The 21,767-nt window shown below is 51.1% G+C and overlaps 2 protein-coding genes across 3 annotated transcripts; both read right to left on the minus strand.

The window, feature by feature from the left end:
• Positions 1-1,163: 1,163 nt before the first annotated feature.
• On the minus strand, positions 1,164-16,231 carry LOC309534256 (BPTI/Kunitz domain-containing protein-like). Of its 2 annotated transcripts, none has more exons than XM_082226455.1 (7): positions 16,001-16,231; positions 6,780-6,920; positions 6,357-6,518; positions 4,623-4,760; positions 4,296-4,478; positions 2,373-2,540; positions 1,164-1,327 (listed from the first exon to the last, which is right to left on the minus strand). In XM_082226455.1, exons 2-7 carry the CDS (start codon positions 6,793-6,795, stop codon positions 1,305-1,307), a joined length of 690 nt encoding a protein of 229 aa, XP_082082581.1. In that variant the 5' UTR covers positions 6,796-6,920; positions 16,001-16,231; the 3' UTR covers positions 1,164-1,304. The 2 variants fall into 2 exon arrangements, with proteins under 2 accessions (XP_082082581.1, XP_082082580.1); XM_082226454.1 differs by lacking the exon at positions 16,001-16,231 and adding an exon at positions 10,291-10,600.
• Positions 16,232-16,340: 109 nt separating this feature from the next.
• LOC309534703 (ring finger protein-like) lies at positions 16,341-19,810 on the minus strand (the record flags this gene model as incomplete). The annotated part of the gene is made up of 2 exons (XM_082227010.1): positions 16,341-18,200; positions 19,803-19,810. 2 exons carry the CDS (start codon positions 19,808-19,810, stop codon positions 16,712-16,714), a joined length of 1,497 nt encoding a protein of 498 aa, XP_082083136.1. The 3' UTR covers positions 16,341-16,711.
• Positions 19,811-21,767: the final 1,957 nt, after the last annotated feature.

The raw sequence follows: 21,767 nt of genomic DNA on the forward strand, positions 1-21,767 counted from the left end.
GTGTGGCCACTCCTGACTCGTGCCCTCCCTCCTGTTGTGAGCTGCCAGCTCTTGATCCCTGGCGCCCTTCCTCATCCCTGTTCTCTGGCGGTGACGCTGGTCCCGATTTCCAACTGCTCCCCTCTGAGTCCCCTCTGGCTCTATCTTCCTGGGGTGTCCCCCTAGTCTCCCCCCTTGCCCTGGCCACTGGTGCTCCTTTTTGTGAATCTTCTGATTCACTGGAAAGACTCGGAGATCTCGGGTCGTCGTCATCACTCATCTTTTCTTCTGCCTCCTCCCCCTCGCTCTCTGTTTCCTCCCTTGCCCTCGCCTCTGCTCCTGAACCCCTGACAGCGTTCTTCTGAGAAAAGGCACCTCCACTTCCCAGCTGGCAAGACCCATTTCGGGGAACGGCTCCACAGGCAGAACAAGGCAGGCAGGCCTGGGATCTGCTGACTGGTGGAATGACGTCTGCTCCCACCAAATCCTTCCTCCACCCCACCTGGCCTGCTCAGCATTCCAGGATTCCCAAGTGCAGAACGGAGGACCACAAGGGCAGGCAGTGTAGGGCTGGAATGACTGGCCACTGGATCTTCTCCCCAACCCAAGTGCGGCTCCTGGGCAGTGCTGGGGGCTGCCTCAGGTTGGGTCTTGTAGAAACTCTGGCAGCTCCAAGGCAGCCACTTGCTCCAGCAGCCAAACTGAGCATTCTTGAGTCTCTGCCCCCCAGCAGCTTCTTCCGAGTTCTGCCCCCTTGAACAGTCCAACCCTCTCACCTGAAGGTGGGCCCTCCATGCCTTCCCACCTGCTGCCCCCTCTGGGCATTTGGCCAGTGAGGGGCTGTGGGAAGCACTTGGTTCCCAGGTTCAGTAGAAGGACCCTCCTGGCTCTGGCTTTGTAATGTGAATCTCACAGTGTTATTATTTTCTTTATGGGGTTGGTTCAAACCACTACTCTGAATGCTCCTTTTCACAGGGTAAACTCACTGGGGATGAGTTTATGGAACCAAGGGGGCAGTGGCCACAAAACGCTGGGGAGATATCCTCTTCCCTTCCAGGGCCAAATCTCACCAGCCCAGCAGCTGAGAGGCTTTGAGAGATGCTTTCCCCCCAGTGGGGCAGCAGCGGATGTGGGGCTGCCCTTGAGGCCTCATGTCATGCAATGCAAGAACCAGACTCAGCACATGCCAGAACGCTCAGGTTTTATTTGGGGATAGATGATCCCACAGCAGCCTCCCCAGAGATGGAAGGAGGGGGGCATGGGAACACACTGATGTCTGCTCTGGGGTTGGGGTCTTCTCAGACAAGGTGATCAGGTTGAGGGACTCAATCCTCCTTAGTGGGGTTTTCTGGGGGAAGAAAAGAAAAAGAGTCAGCCAAGTAATTGGGCATGTGCCCCTTAGGACAGGCAGCAGCAATGATAGAATTATAGAATTGTAGAGTTGAAATGGACCGCAAGGGTCATCTAGTCCAACCCCCTGCAAGAAGGAATCTCATTTAAAGCATCCATGACAGATGGTCATCCAACCTCTGCTTATAAACATCCAAGGAAGGAAAGTTCGCCATCTTCCACTGTTGAATGACTCTTACTTTCAGAAGGTTCTTCCTGATGTTTAGCTGTAATTTCCTTTCCTGTAAGTTGCAGACATTGGTTGGAATCCTACCATAGCTGTCAACTTCTCCCTTTTCTTGCAAGGAATCCTATTCGGAATAAGGGAATTTCCCTTTAAAAAGGGAAACATTGACAGCTATGAGTCCCACCCTCAAGAGCAGGAGAAAACAGGCTTGCTCCATCCCCCATTTGACAACCCTTTAGGTTTTTGAAGATGTCTATCATATTTCCTCTCAGTCTCCTTTTTCCCAGGCTAAACATTCCCAACTCCCCCAACTGTTTCTCATGAGGCTTGGTTTGCAGACCCTCGATCATCTTGGCCGCCTTCCTCTGCACACCTCCCAGCTTGTCACTATCCTTCTGAAACTGAGGTGCCCAGAACTCGACACACAACTCCAGGTGAGCCTAGAGCAATACTATGACTTCCCTTGATCTGGACAATAGACTTCTGGTGAGGCAGCCTAGGATTGCATGAGCTTTCTTTGCTGTTGCATCACTCTTTTGACTCATGTTGAGCTTGTGGTCTATTAGGGCCCCGGTTTCCTTTTCACATGTACTGCGGTCAAGCCAGATGTCCCCCATCCCATGTGCTTCAGATCTGGCTCCTCTTGAAGCTCCTCAAGCCCCTTCCTCCATTGTGATAAGGGGGAGATCCACCATCCTTAAGTTCGTCCGTGCATAGGACAGGATGGTGCCAGCAGCCCAGCTGAGATAGACGCCTGTGGAGCTCCACAGTCTGCCCCCTGCCCACCACAGAGAGAGAGAGAGAGAATGAATCTTACCTAAGTTTCCACAGACCATCATGCACTCCAGCATGGTACGAAACCGATTGCCATTCCCCCCGCAGAGCCCATAAACGAATATCTCGCACTTCCTGGTGGTTGAGTTGTAGTGGTAAAATTGTGAAAAAGCCTCACATGGGCCAGAGTCCTTTGGCAGCTTGCAGACCTCTGAGGCCACAGAAGGGGGAGAAAGAGGAAGCAGAGAGGTTTTTCTTAGGGCAGGAAGGTGTCAAGCGTTTTTAATTCCAACTTCATGTTCCCTGCATGCATTCCTCCATAGGAATAATGCAAAGCCCCTCCATAAAGGGGGAAGGAGTCGGCAGCCACCAGGTGGCGCGTTGGAAGATGGCCGACAATAACATCTCTCTGACCCATACGAGGTAATTAAGGGGCTGCTATGGGAAGTATGCAGCCTTCCCACCCCCCCAGGAGGTGGGGGGCACTGCCTTGCCAGCGGTGTTCACAATGCACCCCCTGATCCGAGAGATGGGGGTGCCGAACACTTGGCACGAGCCCTCGGTGAAGTCAGATCTTCCTGACGCCGATTCCAATTAGCGCGTGCTGGTTGCTTCAGCTCGGAATTATAATTGGAAACATACGATTGGAAATGAAGCTTAAGCACATACATCAAGTAAAGCTCGACAGATAAGACTGCTGATTAATGGATCTCTGTGACCGGAAGTGACGGATGGATAAGTAAATCTTCTGATGAATCACCACAAGGAGACTGTATGTTTGGAACGAAGGGGGGGGGTGGAGGAAAAAACTTTTCTTCTTTGCACGATGTGATATTAATAACCCTTCACCCCAGAAAGAAATAAGATCATTGCGTTTTTATTAATCATAAGCAGGATTTTAAGAACTGTGTGGGATGGATTACAACTGGAGAAAAGATTGGTGAACGGTGAGAAAGAGGAAAATTTTTATGACGCAGTTAAAAAATGGCGTCTCGCCAAGACAGGCTTGCCGGAGAAAGAAGAACAGGGGAAGGAGAATCAGGATCGTTCAAAAGAGCAGGAATGTTGGAATGCAAGTTTGACCTGACAGAGCCCCCTGATTTATTTGATTTATTTGGCTAGCCTGAGAAAAAATAAAGGACAGACCGAAGATTAATTTTGTTTATGGAAGCGTTGAACAGAGGCTGTCCCTGAGCGATATGGTCTTTGAAGAGTATAAAACCCACACAGAGACACCAGTTTTCAACCTGCTTGTGAAAATCATCAGAGATTGCAGAGAAAGGAATATATGATAACAACAAGAAGAGAAAGAAAGTAATAAAGGACTATCCGGATCGAACTGGATAGAACTGTCTAATTAAAGCAGTAAAATAAGTGATGCCTGGAGTTATCCGGAATTTTGGACTCGTGTGGAGCTTGACGTATGGGTACCCTCAACAAAATTTAAAATTTGGCTGTATAATTTGGAACTAATGTGATTTGAATAATGTGATGTGATTGGCCTGTTAATAAAAATTATTTTTTTTAAAAAAAAACATAAAGGGGGAAGGAGTCATGGAGCCTTCTCTTTCCAGGCAGAGCGGAATTGTGCCTTGGGCTATTTGGGCGAGTCCAGCTCAGGGACTGACTTTGAGGGACCTGCTTGTGGCAGCTGGTTCAGATCTCTGGAGCCCTCTTGCCTCTCAACCCTTTGCCAAAGCTCCCGCCCAAAGCTCTCCTTCCGAGGTCTGCAAAAACACACCAATCCCGAAAAACCTCAATTTCAAAACATGACGAAGCTCATTGGGTGACTTGGGCCAGTGGCTTCCTCTCTTAGCCTCCCTCACAGTGTTGTTGTTGTGGGGATTAAAGGAGGAAGGGAGAGAACGAGGCATGCAGCCGTGAGCTCCATGGAAATGAAGGTGGGCGATAAACACAATCAACGAAGCCAATAAAATGAATTTCTGGTGGGTCCCACTCTCAGTACCTGGGCTGATTTTCCCGCAGGCTTCCTCGCAGGCCTCCTTTGTCTCAAACATGTTGCGGTTGCCCGAGCAGCCACCGTAGATGAACTGGTTGCACTTCTTCTGTGACGGGTTGTAGTAGTAACGTATCAAGTGTGCGCTGCATATTCCATCTTCAGGCGGCAACTGGCATCTGTCACTGCGAACTGTTGGAGGCAGAATGAATGAAGGTCCATGAGGGGAGCTTCTCAGGCTCCAGGGCACTTAAGTTGGCACTGCGGCTGCTGCCTCCACCAGTTGCCCAGAGAAGAGAGGGTGGGGGGAGAAGGGGTCAGGGGCTTTGCCAGTACCTGAGTCCATGCAGCCCCGGCTGCACCCGGTGAAGCAGCACTTCTGGGTGAGGGGGCAGTCTCGGTCGTCTCTGCAGGTGTCATTGCAGGGGGCAAAGGTGCGCACCAGTTCCACTTTTGGGCACATGCCAGGGTGCTCTGGAAAAAAAGAGATGGGGAGATTGGGGGTGGGACTAATAATAATAATAATAATAATAATAATAATAATAATAATAATAATTAATTTATACCCCGCCCATCTGGCTGAGTTTCCCCAGCCACTCTGGGCGACTCCCAATCGAGTGTTAAAAACAATACAGCATTAAATATTAAAAACTTCCCTAAACAGGGCTGCCTTCAGATGTCTTTTAAAGATAAGATAACTGCTTATTTCCTTGACATCTGAAGGGAGGGTGTTCCACAGGGCAGGTGCCGCCACCGAGAAGGCCCTCTGCCTGGTTACCTGTAACCTGGCTTCTCACAGGGAGGGAACCGCAAGAAGGCCCTCAGGGCTGGACCTCAGTGTCCGGGCTGGATGACGGGGGTGGAGACGCTCCTTCAGGTATAGAGGACCGAGGCCGTTTAGGTCTTTAAAGGTCAGGACCAACACCTTTAATTGTACTCGGAAACGTCCTGGGAGCCAGTGTAGGTCTTTCAAGATTGGTGTTATGTGGTCTCGGCAGCTGCTCCCAGTCACCAGTCTAGGTGCCGCATTCTGGATTAGTTGCAGTTTCCGGGTCACCTTCAAAGGTAGCCCCACGTAGAGCGTGTTGCAGTAGTCCAAGCGGGAGATAACTAGATGACCCTTTGTAGCCCTTCCTACTTGACAGAGGCATGTGTCCAGCTTTACCTCCGGACAGGAAAGCCCATGGGTGGCCCTACTAAGTCCCTCCATGCTGGGCTGTGCAACATCACCCCCCTTAAGTCCAGGTTCTCTGACTTTCCCTGCTCACCCACTCCATAAAAACACAAGAAGAGCCTTCTGGATCAGGCCAATGGCCCATTTTCTCCAGGGGCCAACTGGAAGCTTCAATGGGAAGCCCACAAGAAGGACCCAAGCACGAGCCCTCTGCCCTCCTGGGGTTTCCAGCAGCTGGCCTTCCGAAGCATCACTGCCTCCAACCGTGGAGGCAAACAGAGCCATCCTGCCAAAGGTCACTGAGAACCCTCTCCTCCTCCATGAATCTGCATTCTAAAGCCATCTAGTGTGGAATCTATACACGTATAAGAAAGGTTGTGAAAGTGCTTTTTGAAAAACAGTTTTGAAAAATATATGGAATTTGCCATAGCTCACCATCACCACCTAGTGTTACATTTGTATAATGCACTTTACAACACACTGAAAATGTTTTATTTGCGGCTGTAGAGCTGAGTCCCAGGTTGGTGGCCGCCATCGCCTCCTGTGGGAGTGAGTTCCATAGCTCAACTATGTGCTGCTGTGTGAAGACCTCCTTTCTCCTAATGAACTCCTGTGTTTACAGCTTCATATGCATATCTCTGGATATTTCTGAAATGCGCTAGGTGACCCATGCCACCAAGAAAAGCCCTGGAATTGTGTTTGGTATGCCAGGACTCACTCCTGGAACACCATATAGCTTGGCATTAGGGAGTGGAGACTGCGTGAGCGGCAGCCAAGTGGGCTGGAGCCCCAACATCTCTTCCTGGGCAGAACTTAATACTGGTTCTCCCACCCACAAGCACTCAACTGCTCCCCCCACAATCAGGTCCCCATCTCTTTCCCCACCCAAGAAATACCTTCTTCAGCCACCTGGCAAGTCTGTCCACACCCGTTGCTGCAGCACTTCTGGATTGGCAAGGAGAGTCCTGAGCCACAGTCCTGGTCCTTGTTGCAAGTCGTGGAGCAGTTCACAGCCTGGTCTGGTTGGGGGCTCGGCCTGGGGCAGGAGCCGGGCTGGTCTGGGGATGAAACTGGAATGTAAGAAGCTAAGAAGGGCGTGCTGGATCAGGCCAATGGCCCACCTAGTCCAGCACCCTCTTCTTGCAGTGGCCATCCAGGTCGCCCAAAGGGGATGCCTGCCTGAGTTTTCCACCCAAATAGACACCAAACCCCCTTGTGTGTATGGATGGGGGGTCAAGAGCACATCTGGGTCAGAAGGTGAGGCAGATGGGAGGTTCCTGACTTCATTTCTCCCCCCAGAAAGAGGGGCTGCTGCTTACCCTCAAGTGGGAGCATGCACTGATGCCCACAGGCAGTCTGGCAGCAGCGCTCACTCCCTGGACAGCTGTCATCTGTGGAGCAGAACTGGCCACACTGGGTGTTATTGTTTTGGATCAGAGTAGGACAGGTGCCAGGCTTCCCTGTGATGGAGAGAGAGAGAGAGAGAGAGAGAGAGAGAGAGAGAGAGAGAGAGAGAGAAATGGATTACTAAGCCATTACTAAAATGGATTGTTGTTGTTGTTTAGTCGTTTCCGACTCTTCGTGACCAGAGCACGCCAGGCTCTCCTGTCTTCCACTGCCTCCCGCACTTTGGTCAAACTCATGCTGGTAGCTTTGAGAACACTGTCCCACCATCTCATCCTCTGTCGTCCCCTTCTCCTTGTGCCCTCCACCTTTCCCAGGGTCTTTTCCAGGGAGTCTTCTCTTCTCATGAGGTGGCCAAAGCCTTGGAGCCTCAGCTTCAGGCTCTGTCCTTCCAGTGAGCACTCAGGGCTGATTTCCTTCAGAATGGATCGGTTGGATCTTCTTGCAGTCCATGGGACTCTCAAGAGTCTCCTCCAGCACCAGAATTCAAAATCACTAATGGGTGGACTAAAATGAATTACTAACCATTGATAATCTTAAAATTCAGGTGGTTCTGCAAAGCATACGCCTGAAGCATCGAAAGCCAGGGGAAAGAGATGCTTCTTCGACCTCCTTCCGAAGCTACACCATGGAGGTGTCGTCTGCTACTGAGTCAGGTTTCAGGTCCTGGCATTGATTTACAAAGCCCTGAACAACTTGGGTCCAGGAGAGCCCGGGGATCACCTGAACCCTGATATTCCAGCTCAATCACTGAGATCATCAGCAGGAGCATCTTTGGTCATTCCTTGGGTTGCTGAGGCTTCTTTGACAACAACCAAGTTGTCATTGGCCCACTCCTGTGGAACTCCCTGCCACTGGAGACTCAGCAGGAACCTTCTGTGCCAACATCTAAACACCTGCTGAAAACTTTTCTATTCTTCCAGGCCTGTACAGGAAATTGAGAATATATCCCCCACAATGGTCTGCTGGTGTTTGTTTCTAATTTGGTTTTTGTTTTTATTTTTTTGTTTTTTTGATACGATACGATAATCTTTATTGTCATTGTCCCATACAAATCAACAAAATTGAATGTGTAGACATTCAAAAACCAACAAGCCTGATTTCCCAGCTATCCCAACCTGGTTAACCCCCTAAGAACTCTGATACCCCATAATAAAATACAATATACTCCCACAGAGACTACCTTACACTGCGTTTAAAACGAAAATCGCATTTGGACAGAAACTGTTTCTCAGGCAGCTAATCCTAGTCTTTATAACCCTGGCCCTTCTTCCAGAAGGCAGAAGCTGAAAGGGATCATTTCCGGGGTGCGCACTATCCTGCGCTATCTCTGCCGCTTTTTTATGGCACCTGGAAGCATAGATTTGATCCAAGGTGGGAAGAGTGCGCCCAATTCTTCTCTCCACAGCCTTTACAACCCTGGACAGCCTTGTTTTTCACCTGACCGTGCAGCTCCCAAACCACACACAGAGACCATAAGCTAGTACGCTCTCCACAGTGCAATGGTAAAATGCCATCAACAGGTCCTTTGAGAGATTGTTTTTTCAGAGGATAATTATTTTATTGCCTGGTTTTATGTCTTTATATTGCTGTAAACCACTGTGAAATGTTCTATTCAACAAACAAGCAGTACAAATTCAGATTCAAAGAAATAGGTCAAAATGCAGCGGCATCAATAAAAAGGGACAACCAAAGCCAGGTAGCCGAATCAATAAATCCTGCCAATCTACGTAGGTGTCCCCCTGTCCCAGGAAGCAGAAAGGGAGCCCAGCTTGCCACAGGGGCATGGACACACCGTGTGGGGTCTTCCCTTCTTCTCTCCGCTTCCCACCACGTGTGTCACAGGAGGGAGGCTGGGTGCGGAGTCAGCCTGTGGTTGGTGGGGATGCCTCTCTCTAGCAAGCAGATCCAAACTGATGTGTCACGCATGGAGGAAAGCCCCAGGGCCAGATCCTACGCCTGCCTGCCAGGACTCCTTCAGCCAAGAACAGGGAGTGAGCGATGGCTCCTCCCAGGAGAGGGAGGAACAGAAGATGTTATCTGACCTGGCAGAGGCAACGTAGCTCAGGTGGAAGAGTGTGAGACTCCTAAATATTCCTGCATTGCAAGGGGCCCTCGTGGTCTCTCCCAACTCTCCCATTCTGTGTTTCTATGATCCTACGAAGGCTCATGCTAGCTTCACCGTTAGGAGAGAGGCAGCGGGAAAACAGCAATAAAATAAAAGCAGAACAGGAGGAGGCGTGAGTCAAACAACAAGAAGGTTTCTGTGAACACATCATAGACAGTGGGGCTCTTAAATAGAGGAAGTGTCAGATCATTGCTACACCTTGCCCAATATTGTCGGCAGTGGCTGGCAGTAGACTTCAGGGGAGGTATTCTGCCCACTGAGCTTCAGCCCCATCCCAAAGGGGGAGAGAGGGAAAGACCAGGCGGAAACTATTAGCTTCTGATCACAGAATTATCAGAGGGTAGAGTTGGAAGGGATGAAGAGGGTCATCTGGTCCAAGGCAAGAGTCATGGCTAAACAGGACACCACAACTTTAATGCAGTTTGAAAAACCCAAACAGTGTACACAGGGGGGGGGGATGAATAAACACATCATAACCATATGTAAAAGCAGCACAGCTACTAAGTGACCCATAATATCTATGTCTGACCAATAGCACTATTCTGAAATGGTTTGGGTGAATTATTGTTATCAGGGCTTCTTTTCAGCCAGAACTCAGTGAGTTCCTCTCAGGTAGGTGCCATTGCCATTCTGAGAGAATGAGGGAGGTGTTCATGGTGAGTTCTGACACCTCTTTTTCTAGAAAAATAGCAATTCTTCTTCTTCTTCTTTGCAAACCACCCTATACCTCAAGTCTCAGGGCACTTCACAGGATAAAGTCACAATATAAAAACACAAAATACACAATCAAACAGCCCCCCCATAAACGCCAACCCAATAAACCACCCCCAAGGCGTTTTAAAAGGGCATTGGGAGGACAATCGGCTAAAGGCCTGGTTAGTGAGGAATGTTTTTGCCTGGTGCCTAATGGTTTATAATGAAGGTACCAGGCAAATCTCCCTGGGGAAAGCATTCCACAAACAGGGAGCCACTGCAGAAAAGGCCTGCTCTTGCGAACATAAGATCATCGGCCCATAAGATCATTTCACCCACCTCAAGTCTGATCCGTCTTGCCCCTGACAGCAGGATCTATAGGGAAGGGGAAGCTATGGAACAGGAGACAGTGGTTTCCTGGCAATGAGGACTTTTTCAACTACCCATTCAGGGTTTCGTACAGGAGCCCCAAGCCAGCACAGCCAGAAGACGCAGAGGCTCACGAGAACTGTGGCCAATTCAGAGGGAGGTTGCCTTAGAGAGTGTTTCCCACGGGGGCTTAGAAAGATGGAGATTGGGACAGGGGAGTCCAAGGAGACACTCACCTAGAGGCATCTGACCAGACACAGGTCCCAGCTCGCCCCAGAAGGCAAGGAGCGCAACCAGGCAGAGGCCGATGGACTTCATGGCGAAGCAGGTCTGAGTCCCCTGCCTGCTCCCAGAAGGCTTTATATCCCATGCAGAAGGAACTGACAGCACATTTGGAAATCTCTCAGCTCCACCCAGAACAAACAGAAAGCAGAAAGGAATGGATTGGTTGGGAAAGGTTGGCGTATCTGAGTGACCGGAGATGAACCTTTCCAAGCCAGCACCCCATTCGTAGGCAGGCGATGACTCTGTCCTAGGCGTGGCCCTTCTGTTATCAAAATACAAAAGATAGCAGAAATGAGGAGCTGCCTCCAGGTGCTTCCAAGCACCAAAGGAGACCTTGAGTCTGGGTGGCCTTGTGTTTGGGGCATTCAGAAAGAGGGCATCAGCTGTGCCAAAGGGGAAAGGGCCCCTTGGCTGTAGGAGGCAGGTGTATTCCCCTCTCCAGAGTGGATGTCATTGCCCACCTGGGCTGTTTTCATGAGAAGAAGAGGTTCCAGGTGAGGTGGGAACAGAGCTGAACTGGGAGAAGGAGGACAAAGTGCTTACCTGGATACCGGCTGGAGGCAGGTGTCAGTTGACCCCAGAGAGCAAGAAGCCCCACAAGGAGGAGAAGGCCACCCCACCACAGGATGAACAAGCTACGGTAAGTCTACTGCCCAGCCCACAACTCACTTATATCTCAGAAAGCAGGTTCAATGGGGGATTCCCAAAGAAGGTGGTGAAGGAATAAGGGACAGAGGTCTGGACAGCTTCAATAAAAAGGGACAAACCAAGCAAGGTAACTGCCAATCTACGTAGGTGTCCACCTGTCTCAGGAAGCAGACAGCGATTTCTGCTTGCCACAGGGGCATGGACACACCATGTGGGGTTTTCCCTTCTTCTCTCAGCTTCCCACCACGTGTGTCACAGGAGCAGAGGGATACTGAGTGTTGAGTCAGCCTGTGGTTGGTGGGGATGCCTCTCTCTAGCATGCACATCCAGACTGATGTGTCACGCATGGAGGAAAGTCCCAGGGCCAGATCCTACGCCTGCCTGCCAGGACTCCTTCAGCCAAGAACAGGGAGTGAGCGATGGCTCCCCCCAGGAGAGGGAGGAACAGAAGATGTTATCTGACCTGGCAGAGGCAATAAAATGAAAGCAGAGCAGGAGGAGGAGTGAGTCAAGCAACAAGAAGGTTTCTGTGAACACATCATAGACAGCAAGGCTCTTAAATATAGGAAGTGTCAGATCATTGCTACACCTTGCCCAATATTGTCGGCACTGGCTGGCAGGGGAGGTATTTTGCCCACTGAGCTTCAGTCCCATTCCAAGGGGAGAGAGGGAAAGACCAGGCAGAAACATTAGCTAATGATCACAGAATTATCGGAGGGTAGACTGCAAGAAGATCAAACCTCTCCATTCTGAAGGAAATCAGCCCTGAGTGCTCACTGGAAGGACAGATCCTGAAGCTGAGGCGCCAATACTTTGGCCACCTCATGAGAAGAGAAGACTCCCTGGAAAAGACCCTGAAGTTGGGAAAGATGGAGGGCACAAGGAGAAGGGGACGACAGAGGACGAGATGGTTGGACAGTGTTCTCGAAGCTACCAGCATGCGTTTGACCAAACTGCAGGAGGCAGTGGAAGACAGGAGTGCCTGGTGTGCTCTGGTCCAGGGGGTCACGAAGAGTCGGACACGACTAAACGACTAAACAACAACAAGAGTTGGAAGGGACGCAAAGGGTCATCTGGTCCAATGCAGGAGTCATGGTTTAACAGGACCACAACTTTAATATAGTTTGAAAAACCCAAGCAGTGTACAAAGGGGGGGGGGAATGAATAAACACATTGTAAAAATATGTAAAAGCAGCATAAAAATACAACCACACAGCTACAATGTGACCCGTAATATCTATGTCTGACCAATAGCACCATTCTGAAATGGTTTGGGTGAATTATTATCAGGGCTTCTTTTCAGCTGGAACTCAGTGAGTTCCTCTCAGGTAGGTGCCATTGCCATTCTGAGAGAATGAGGGAGGTGTTCATGGTGAGTTCTGACACCTCTTTTTCTAGAAAAATAGCAATTCTCCTCCTCCTCCTCCTCCTCCTCCTTTGCAAGCCACCCTGTACCTCACGTCTCAGGACAGTTCACAGGATAAAGTCACAATATAAAAACACAAAATGAGCTTCCAGGTGAGGTGGGAACAGAGCTGAACAGTGTCTGGGGCTGACAAGCCTCACACCCCTAAGAACATAAGAAGAGTCGAGGGGCCACTGGGGCGCATCAGAAGATGGCTGACAATAACATCTCTCCGACCCACACGAGGTAATTAGGAGGCTGTGATGGGAGTAAATAGCCTCCCTACCCCCCCAGGATTGTGGGGGGGGGCTGCCCTTGCCTGCTGTGCCCTATACCACCCCCGAATTTGTGGGGATGGGGGCACTAGGCAGAATGCCCTCCTGTGGGATCTCGGCGTTCCTGGGCGCTGTCTCTGATCCGCGCCACTAGCTGCAAGAACTTCAAAAGAAACAATTAGGAGGAAGCGAATGCACATATTTCAAGGAAGGAGGGGGAGTAAAGACTGCTAACAGAAGAGATCTCTGATAAACAAGACGAGTCGGAGGAACAATAATTAACCAGATGAAGATACACCAAGACTCGGTATGGCAAAAGGACTGGATGGGAGAGGGGGGGGGACTTTCCTTTCTTTCCTCTATGTGATTAAACAAGAATCCCCCCCCCCAAGTCAGAAATGTCGTTTGAAGGACTTAAGCTGTGGATTTATGTCTGTGTGGAGATAAACTTTCTAACCAAAGCATGCTTTAAGAAGAGCCTGGAATGTATAAGGGCTTTGGAATGACACAGTTAAAAATACCGTCGCCATATTGGGAAGTTCTGTCGGAGGACTTAAGTCTGGGAGGAGAAATAGAGAAATAGAGCTGTTTTTATATTGTGGGTGAAACTCCTCAGAGGGACTTAAGAACGACAGTTCTGTGATTAATGATGGAAAGAGCGATATTATCTATGAATGCGATGATATATGGAAACCATCTCGATTTGAGGATTGGACGAACGGAAAAATTCACACAGGATTATTATTGGTGTTTATCGGCTTAAGGAGATTATCAGAAGAGATTGTAAAGAAAAAAGAGAAAATATACGAACAAGATGAGATGTGGAAACAGCAAGATAAGACTGGATAGAATTATGAACTATGTTTGGACTGATTTGAACATTAACGCAGTAGCAAGAAGATGATCGGAATCCCCCTTCGGATCTTGAAATATGGGTCCCCTCAACAAAATTTAAAATTCGGCTTTGTAATTTGGAATTTATGTGATGTGATTTGATTTGATTTGATTGGTCGGTTAATAAAAATTATTATAAAAAAAAAGAACATAAGAAGAGTATGCTGGATCAGGCCAATGCACCATCTCATACCCTCCAACATTCCTCAGATGAAAATAGGGACGTTTCTCACTCCACCACAACTGACCCTCCTTGACCCCTCATCCCCTCACAAAATACTTCCTATCAGAAGAAGGGCGAGTGCCGCCATTGCCAGTCTAGCTTGGTGATTTACTGGATACTGTACTCACTTATAGCAGCTTCAAGGCAGCCGCTTGCTCCAGCAGCCAGACTGAGCCTTCTTGAGTCTCTGCCCTCAGGCAACTTTGCCCAAGGTCTGAAGGCGGACCCTCCATGGCCTCCCACCTGCTGCCTCCTCTGGGCTCTTGGACCAGGGACTGTGGGGAGCACTTGGTTCCTCAGGTACAGCAGAAGGCACCTTTCCAGGCTAATAATAATAATAATAATAATAATAATAATAATAATAATAATAAATATGTCTTCTAAATAATAATAGTCATGATGATGATGGAATCTAGATAGATTGCCTCTTGCACTGGAGGTCTCACCAAGGTCAAGGCTGCCTTGATTTCTAATCGGCAGTGTATGTGTGTGCAGAAAAAGATAAAAAATCAAAGTCCTCTTTGGAAAGCAACTCCCCTGGAGGAAGGGTATTTCCCAAGGTGACCGCAGAGCAAACCAAACTGAGTAAACGGCAGGAGGAGAAAGGGTGACGCCAAGGAGGTGGGTTTGATTCCTATAGGTGCCAGCTGCGAAAGGTGGAAGGGACTCCCCAGAGGTCATCTAGCTCATCCCTCTGCAAGGCAGGAATCATAGCTATTAAATCCTAGAATAACTGACAGGGAAAGGACCCTGAGGGTCATCTAGTTCATAGGGTGTTGCTTAGGGAATGCCTTTCAGCCCAGTGGAACCTTCAATGTGGGGTTCCGCAGGGCTCAATCCTGTCCCCCCACATTAATAACAATAACAACAACAACAACAACAACAACAACAACAATAATAATAATAATAACGACAACGATGACAACAACAACAACAACAACAACAACACAGATGCTTAACATCTATGTGAAACCTCTAAGTGGGATTATCTGGAGGTTTGGAGTCTGCTGTGAGCAATATGCTGATGACACTCAGCTCTGTTTCTCCTTTGCATCTGCAGGTGAGGCAGTGGAAGTTCTGGATCAGTGTCTTGCCTCAATAATGGAGCCAACAAACTGAAGCTCAACCCAGATAAGACAGAGGCCCTGTTAGTGAGTGGTTCCCTAGAACAGATGACTGGGAGGTTGCGTGCTCTTGGTGGGGTTACGCTTCCCCTGAAGGAGCAGGTTCATAGTCTAGGGGTCCTCCTGGATCCTTTGCTGTCGCTCGAGGCTCAAATGGCCTCGGTGGCCAGGAGTGCCTTCTATCAGCTTTGGCTGGTGGCCCAGCTACGCCCCTATCTGGACAGAGACAGTCTAACTCCTGTTGTCTATGCTCTGGTAACCTCAAGGTTAGATAACTGCAATGTGTTCTGCGTAGGGCTGCCTCTGAAGACAAGTTTGGAAACTTCAGCGAGTGCAGAATTCAGCGGCTAGGTTGCTCACCAGGGCAAGACAGTTTGAGCCTATTACACCGATCCTGGTCCCACTGCTCTGGCTGCCAATTAGTTTTCAGGCCCAATTAAAAGTCCAATTTTGACCTATAAAGCTTTAAACAGCTTAGGACCGCAATACCTCAAGGACTGCCTATTTCCATATGAACCTACCCGGAACCTTAGATCATCTTCCGAGACCCTTCATTGTGTGCTCCTCCTTCAGCGGCCCAGAGGGTGGCAACACGAGAACGGGCCTTTTCTTTTCTTTTTGTGTATAATTTTTATTAAATTTTCTGTTTTACAATTTAGAATATTCATTTAAACAACCTGAAAATGTCAATGACTTCCCTTGCTCTCTTTCCATGGTTCATTTAGCATATCATAAATTCCTTCATATTTTACATAAACTAAACCATTCAGTAATCCATTATTACATCCATCAAAACCTGTTTACACTGTTGAATTTATCTTAATGCTGCCAACGTTTTCAAGTGTACACAAGGCAAGAATCACAGTTATAAGAACATGGGGTGGTACAATAGGATGGGATGCCACGGGTCATGGAGCCCAAACCGCAGCAAGGCAAGCATCTCCAATAAAAGGATGGTCTCCCCGACCCCCTAGCAGGGGTGGGGGTGGGGGAGGGAGGAACCCCAAAGGGCTACAGCAGCTGACTCCATTCCGCAAAAGGGAGAAAGAAAATCCTCCTTTACTTGGCCCATAGCTAAACCCTGGAATTCACAGCTGCAGGAGGTAGTTTTGGCCACCAACTTGGACGGCTTTAAAGGAGAGGTCGATAAATTAACGGAGGAGAAAAGAGGTGAGGACGACTCTCAGCCATTGTAGCTCTGTTTCTGGAATATCCCATTGGAGGTTTCCAAGCAGAGGTTACGTGGCCATCTGTCCTGGAGGCTCAGGTGGAGATACCTGTATCGCAGGCGGTTGGGCTGGACAGTGGCGTAGCGTGGGTTGTCAGCACCCGGGGCAAGGCAAGTAATTTGCGCCCCCTAACCCTAACCCCCAGATGTTGCGCCCGGTGCGGCCGGCCCCCCTGCACCCCCCACGCTACGCCACTGGGGCTGGATGGCCCTCGGGTCCCTTTGCCCCTTCCCCACCACTCTCGGCTCCCAGAATGAGGCCACTCTCGTCTCCACTGCCCAAGCCCTCAAGCGCTTTCGCAGCTGCTTGGCCGGCGACAGCAGGAGGGGCGAGGGGCGCCACTCTCGAATTCGAATCCTTTTCGGGCTCTGCAAAGCGCTTCCTGCTCATCCGAAGGCTGCTCTTGAGTTCGAATCCTGCTTCCAATGCGCAAAGAGCCTCCCGCTCTCACGTTCCAATCCTGCTTGCCCTGTGTAAAGCGCTTCCTTGCCTCCGAATCCTGCAGCCCTTAGAAAGGCCGCCGCGCGCCCCTCCCGCGAAGATGGAGAGCCACTCCTCTCCTCTCCGACGGAACTCACCGCCACCTCTCCAGGATGGCGAAGAGCAGAAAGACCACCAGCAGCGGCAGGAAGAAGACCAATAGGCTGAGCGTCTCGGCGGCCAGCAGCCCCAGCAGGACCAACCGGTAGAGCCAGCGGCTGCGCCGCTCCAGCCGCTCCAGCCCCTGCACCATCCCGAGCGGGTAGCGCAGGCAGGGCAGGGCGCCGTGCTCCGGGCGGCTGGCGCGGAAGCGCATCTGGAAGCGGTGCTCCAGGCGGCCCCAGGCGCCGGGCCGGCGTTCGGGCAAGGGCTCGTATTCCGCGCGCCCGGCCGCCGATTCTTGTGGCGACTCGAGCAAGAGCATCTCTTCCTGCAGCTTCCGGATCTCCCACTCCATCACCGGCGTCTTCTGGCGGCACAGCGGGCAGCGCGCGCGGCCGATTTCGGCGGCGCCCGTCGCCTCCAGGACAGCGCCCAGGCAGCGCGCGCACAGCTCGTGGCCGCAGTTCAGGCGCGACGGGCGGCGGACGTCGCCGTCGTAAAACTCTGTGCAAATCGGGCACTCCGCATCCTCCTCTCCGTCGGGGGACGCGCGGGGCTGCGCCGAAGGAGGCTCGTTCTCGCCCGTTCCCGCCGCGCCCTTCGCATCCTCCGGTCCACCGGGCGCAGGGAGAATGCAGTCGAACTCCCCTTCAGACACAGACGCCGCCCGCTCGGGCTCAAGCGCGTCCCCGAGGAGCCCTGGGGACTTTCTGGACGCGCCATCCTCCTCGTCGCCACTCGTCGCCGCGTCTTCGGGCACCACCCGGTCTCCCTGCCCTGTTGTCGAGGCGACAGAGGCTTCATCTTCCCCCAGCGCTCCCTCCTGGGCCTGGCAAAGGGTGCCGGTGCCCCGCGGGCCGCCCTCTCCTTCCTCCGGCGCGGCGAACCCCTCCGAACCGCTGGGGCTGGTGCTCGAAATCTCCGCGGGCGAACCAGGCCTGGGGCCCGCGACTCCGCCGCTCCAGGCCAGGCTTCGCTCCGTTTGGCGGCGTCGAGGCTCCGGGTTCGAGGTCAGAGAGCTGCGCCAGGCGGCCCCTGGCGATCCTCGGAGGCCGGTTCGGGGGTCCGCGCACCCCACCGGTGGGTGCGGCTGAGCGTCTCGGAGTTCGCCGGCGTCTTTTTGCCCGTAGAGCGGTGAGCGCGTTCGGCTGCCAAATAATACGAGGACAGATTCTCGACGGACCGGTTTGGCGACTCGCAAGGCGGCTGTTTCCGTATCTGGAGACAGGCGCGACCTGCTCCACAGAAGAGGCCTTCCAGGTGGGCGGCTGCTCAGCCGAAGCCACCCACGAATCTTTCGACGGAACGACCTGGCGCCCTTGGGCTGTTGGCTTGTTTTTGACGGAAGGAAGAAGAGGTCGATCCGAGGACGGAGTCCCGAGGATGAAAATGTGGTTCTCTCTGCCCCCCAAGCCACTTCATGGTTCGAGGAGAAATGTCCTAAATCGTAGAAGGGGAGGAGAGGAGAGTGGGAAAGGATCCTTCAGATATAAAAGCATAGAGTGGTACAATAGAATGGGACCCCGAAAGTCATCTAGCCAAAACCCCCAGTGGGGCAAGAATCAGAGAGATAAAAACACAGAAGGGAAGAGTTGGAAGGAGCTCCCAAGGGTCATCTAGTCCAACCCCCCTGCCCATAGGAGTTCCTCGGTTGGCTCAAACCACCAACCTTCTGCTTAACAGCCAGACACCCTTAGTCATAGAATCATAGAATCATAGAGTTGGAAGAGACCACAAGGGCCATCGAGTCCAACCCCCTGCCAAGCAGGAAACACCATCAGAGCACTCCTGACATATGGTTGTCAAGCCTCTGCTTAAAGACCTCCAAAGTAGGAGACTCCACCACACTCCTTGGCAGCAAATTCCACTGTCGAACAGCTCTTACTGTCAGGAAGTTCTTCCTAATGTTTAGGTGGATTCTTCTTTCTTGTAGTTTGGATCCATTGCTTCATGTCCGCTTCTCTGGAGCAGCATTGTGACACTTTCAGGCAAGGTGAAATAATAATAATGTTGTTATTGTTTTGTTGTTTTGTTGTTTAGTCGTGTCCGACTCTTTGTGACCCCCTGGACAAGAGCACGCCAGATACTCCTGTCATCCACTGCCTCCCGCAGTTTGGTCAAACTCATGCTGGTAGCTTCGAGAACACTATCCAACCATCTCGTCCTCTGTCGTCCCCTTCTCCTTGTGCCCTCCATCTTTCCCAACATCAGGGTCTTTTCCAGGGAGTCTTCTCTTCTCATGAGGTGGCCAAAGTCTTGGAGCCTCAGCTTCAGGATCTGTCCTTCCAGTGAGCACTCAGGGCTGATTTCCTTCAGAATGGATTGGTTTGATCTTCTTGCAGTCCATGGGACTCTCCAGAGTCTCCTCCAGCACCAGAATTCAAAAGCACCAATTCTTCGGCAATCAGCCTTTATTATGGTCCAGCTCTCACTTCCATACATCATTACTGGGATTAGCTTGAACCATCTGGACCTTTGTTGGCAAGGTGATGTCTCTGCTTTTTAAGATGCTGTCTAGGTTTGTCATTGCTTTTCTTCCAAGAAGCAGGCGTCCTTTAATTTTGTGACTGCTGTCACTATCTTAGAATTACAATTCTATTATTCTGGGGTCACTAGGATGTAAGTTTGAATTGTTTATTGCACAGATGGATCCCTTTACAGACTTAACACTTGATGATCTTATTGGACATTTAATATAATGTGTAGAGAGAGAATAGCAATCTCCAATAAGGAGTTCAAGACATTGTAACTCAAGCTATGTGTCCCAATTGAAAGAAGGTGGGGCAAGGCTCAACCCAGAAAAGTCATTTGCTTTAATTGCAACAAGGAAGGACATGGGGCAGTTTTGTAGAGCCCCAAAGCAGGGAAATCTTCTGAGAGTAAACAACCAAACCAGAACACATGAATCTCACTGCAACCAGTAGTGAGGAGAAAACAGACAGATGGTTGATAAATTTGGGGTGGCCACTTCACCGTTCATAAGCAGTATAGAGTTAGGATTGAACGCTAGATTGCTTATGAACGGGGAGGGGGGGGAAGCACATGTTCCAAAAGTGATCCTTGGGGGAATCCACTTTCTTCACCCCTCCATTGCGGGAACTGTCCATTTATTCCTACTCTCTGTGGAGATACATTTCCACAGCTACTAACACTACATGTGACCTTCCACACAGGGTTGTTGTGAAGATCCATGGGGAGTGTTATGTACTGAGAACAATAGGATCCAAATTGCAGCAGTCTGATTAGTCCTAGAACAATAGGATTCAGAATGCAGCAGTCTGATTGGCCCTGGAACAATGCAGCAGCATGATTGGTTGGCAGGAACCACCCAATCCTGCTCCAGATTGAAGTGAATCCACAACCTGATTGGCTTACAGTAGAATTCTGGAATTAGCCAATCATGTGCAGCCCATTGTGTAAATAATGTATATAAGGCAGATACTGGGAGGGGACTTCCATTCATTCCTCCTCACCACTATGAGCTGAATAAAGAGCATGAAATCACTTTGCGACTCTGAGTATATTTCACTGGCGACGAAGGTGGGATCCCGCTGAGCTGACTGCCACACACAGCACCGCAGCACCGCCACCTGCCGCACCGCTGCCTCGCACCGTGTATCCAGGCTTCAGCTCCGAGACACAAGGAACTCAGAATGGCAACCAACAGCAGCTTCTCGCCATTCAACCCAGCATCTGGAGACTGGGAAGCGTACGCCTCCCGTTTCACCTTCCTCCTGGAAGCCAAAGGGGTCACCGACGAAGAAGACGCCAAGAAGAGGGCAATATTCTTCAGCGTCTGCGGAGAGGAGACGTTTGAAATCGCCCGGGCTCTCCTTGCGCCTGAAGACGTCGCTACTGTTCCATACAAAACAATAATGGAACAGCTGAAGGGGCACTTTTCGCCACAGCCCTCAGTGGTGGCTCGTCGAAATGCCTTCTACGCAAAGCGACAAGCCCCTGGGGAAACCATAACTGGGTTTGTGACCTCTCTCTGCCAAGCCGCCCGGTTCTGCAACTTCTCAGAGCTGGAGAACATGCTTCGTGACCGCCTCGTCGGTGGCCTGAAGGATGAGAAGCTGCAACGACGCCTCTACGCTAAGAAGGACCTAACGTTCCAGGTCGCTCTGGAGGAGGCCCTGGCAACGGAAGCTGCCGAGAGGTCGACGCAAGAGGCACGGCCGAGCCTGCCATCCCAACCAAGGGTCCACCACGAAGACCTCACCGACGACTCAGGATCCGACAGGGAGGAGGTGCACCGAGTACAGCAGCGCACTCAAGCAGCGCACAGACCACAGCTGCCTCGACGAGAAGGAGGAAACTGCGCAAGCTGCGGGGAGAGTCACGAGAGGAGGACCTGCCGTTTCCGCAACGCAGAGTGCAGGCAGTGCAGAAAATCGGGACACATCGCCCGGGTGTGTCGGGCTCGGCCCACCCGACACCAGGCATCAGATGACCAACCCAAGAGCCCCAGGTCCCGGGGCCCAACGCACCAAGGCAACTCGACGGAGCTCACGGACTGCCAGGTATACCAGTTGCCCCACCCCAACGTAGAGAAAATTTATGTAGAGGTACAGATAGAGGGGGCCCCATGCCGCATGGAGCTTGACACGGGTTCAACTCTATCCATAATCTCGGCAAAGACCTTAAGGAAACTGTGTCCTACTGGGGGTCCCAAACTCAGGCCGGCCCCATTCACCCTACGGGACTTCCAGAAACGTAAGGTCCCCACAATGGGGGTGGGGACCTTCAGGGTGCAATACCGAGGGCGGACACGGCAACTGGACTTGCTTGTGGTCAAGGGCCCCTACATTAGCTTACTGGGATTGGCATGGTTTGGACCACTGGGGCTAGCTGTCACCGGGGTGAACCACATTACCTTACAAGTGGACGTGGACGCCATATGCAAGGAATTTCCAGGGGTTTTCGACGGGAAATTGGGACAGTATACGGGCCCCCCCATTGCGCTACAGCTTGACCCCGCAGTACGACCGGTCAGGCTCAAGGCCCGCCGGGTCCCGTTCGCCTTGAAACCCCGTATAGACGAGGAA

This window comes from Podarcis vaucheri, assembly GCF_965113315.1.
Source record: "Podarcis vaucheri genome assembly, chromosome: 6".
Classification (NCBI taxonomy): Eukaryota; Metazoa; Chordata; class Lepidosauria; order Squamata; family Lacertidae; genus Podarcis; species Podarcis vaucheri.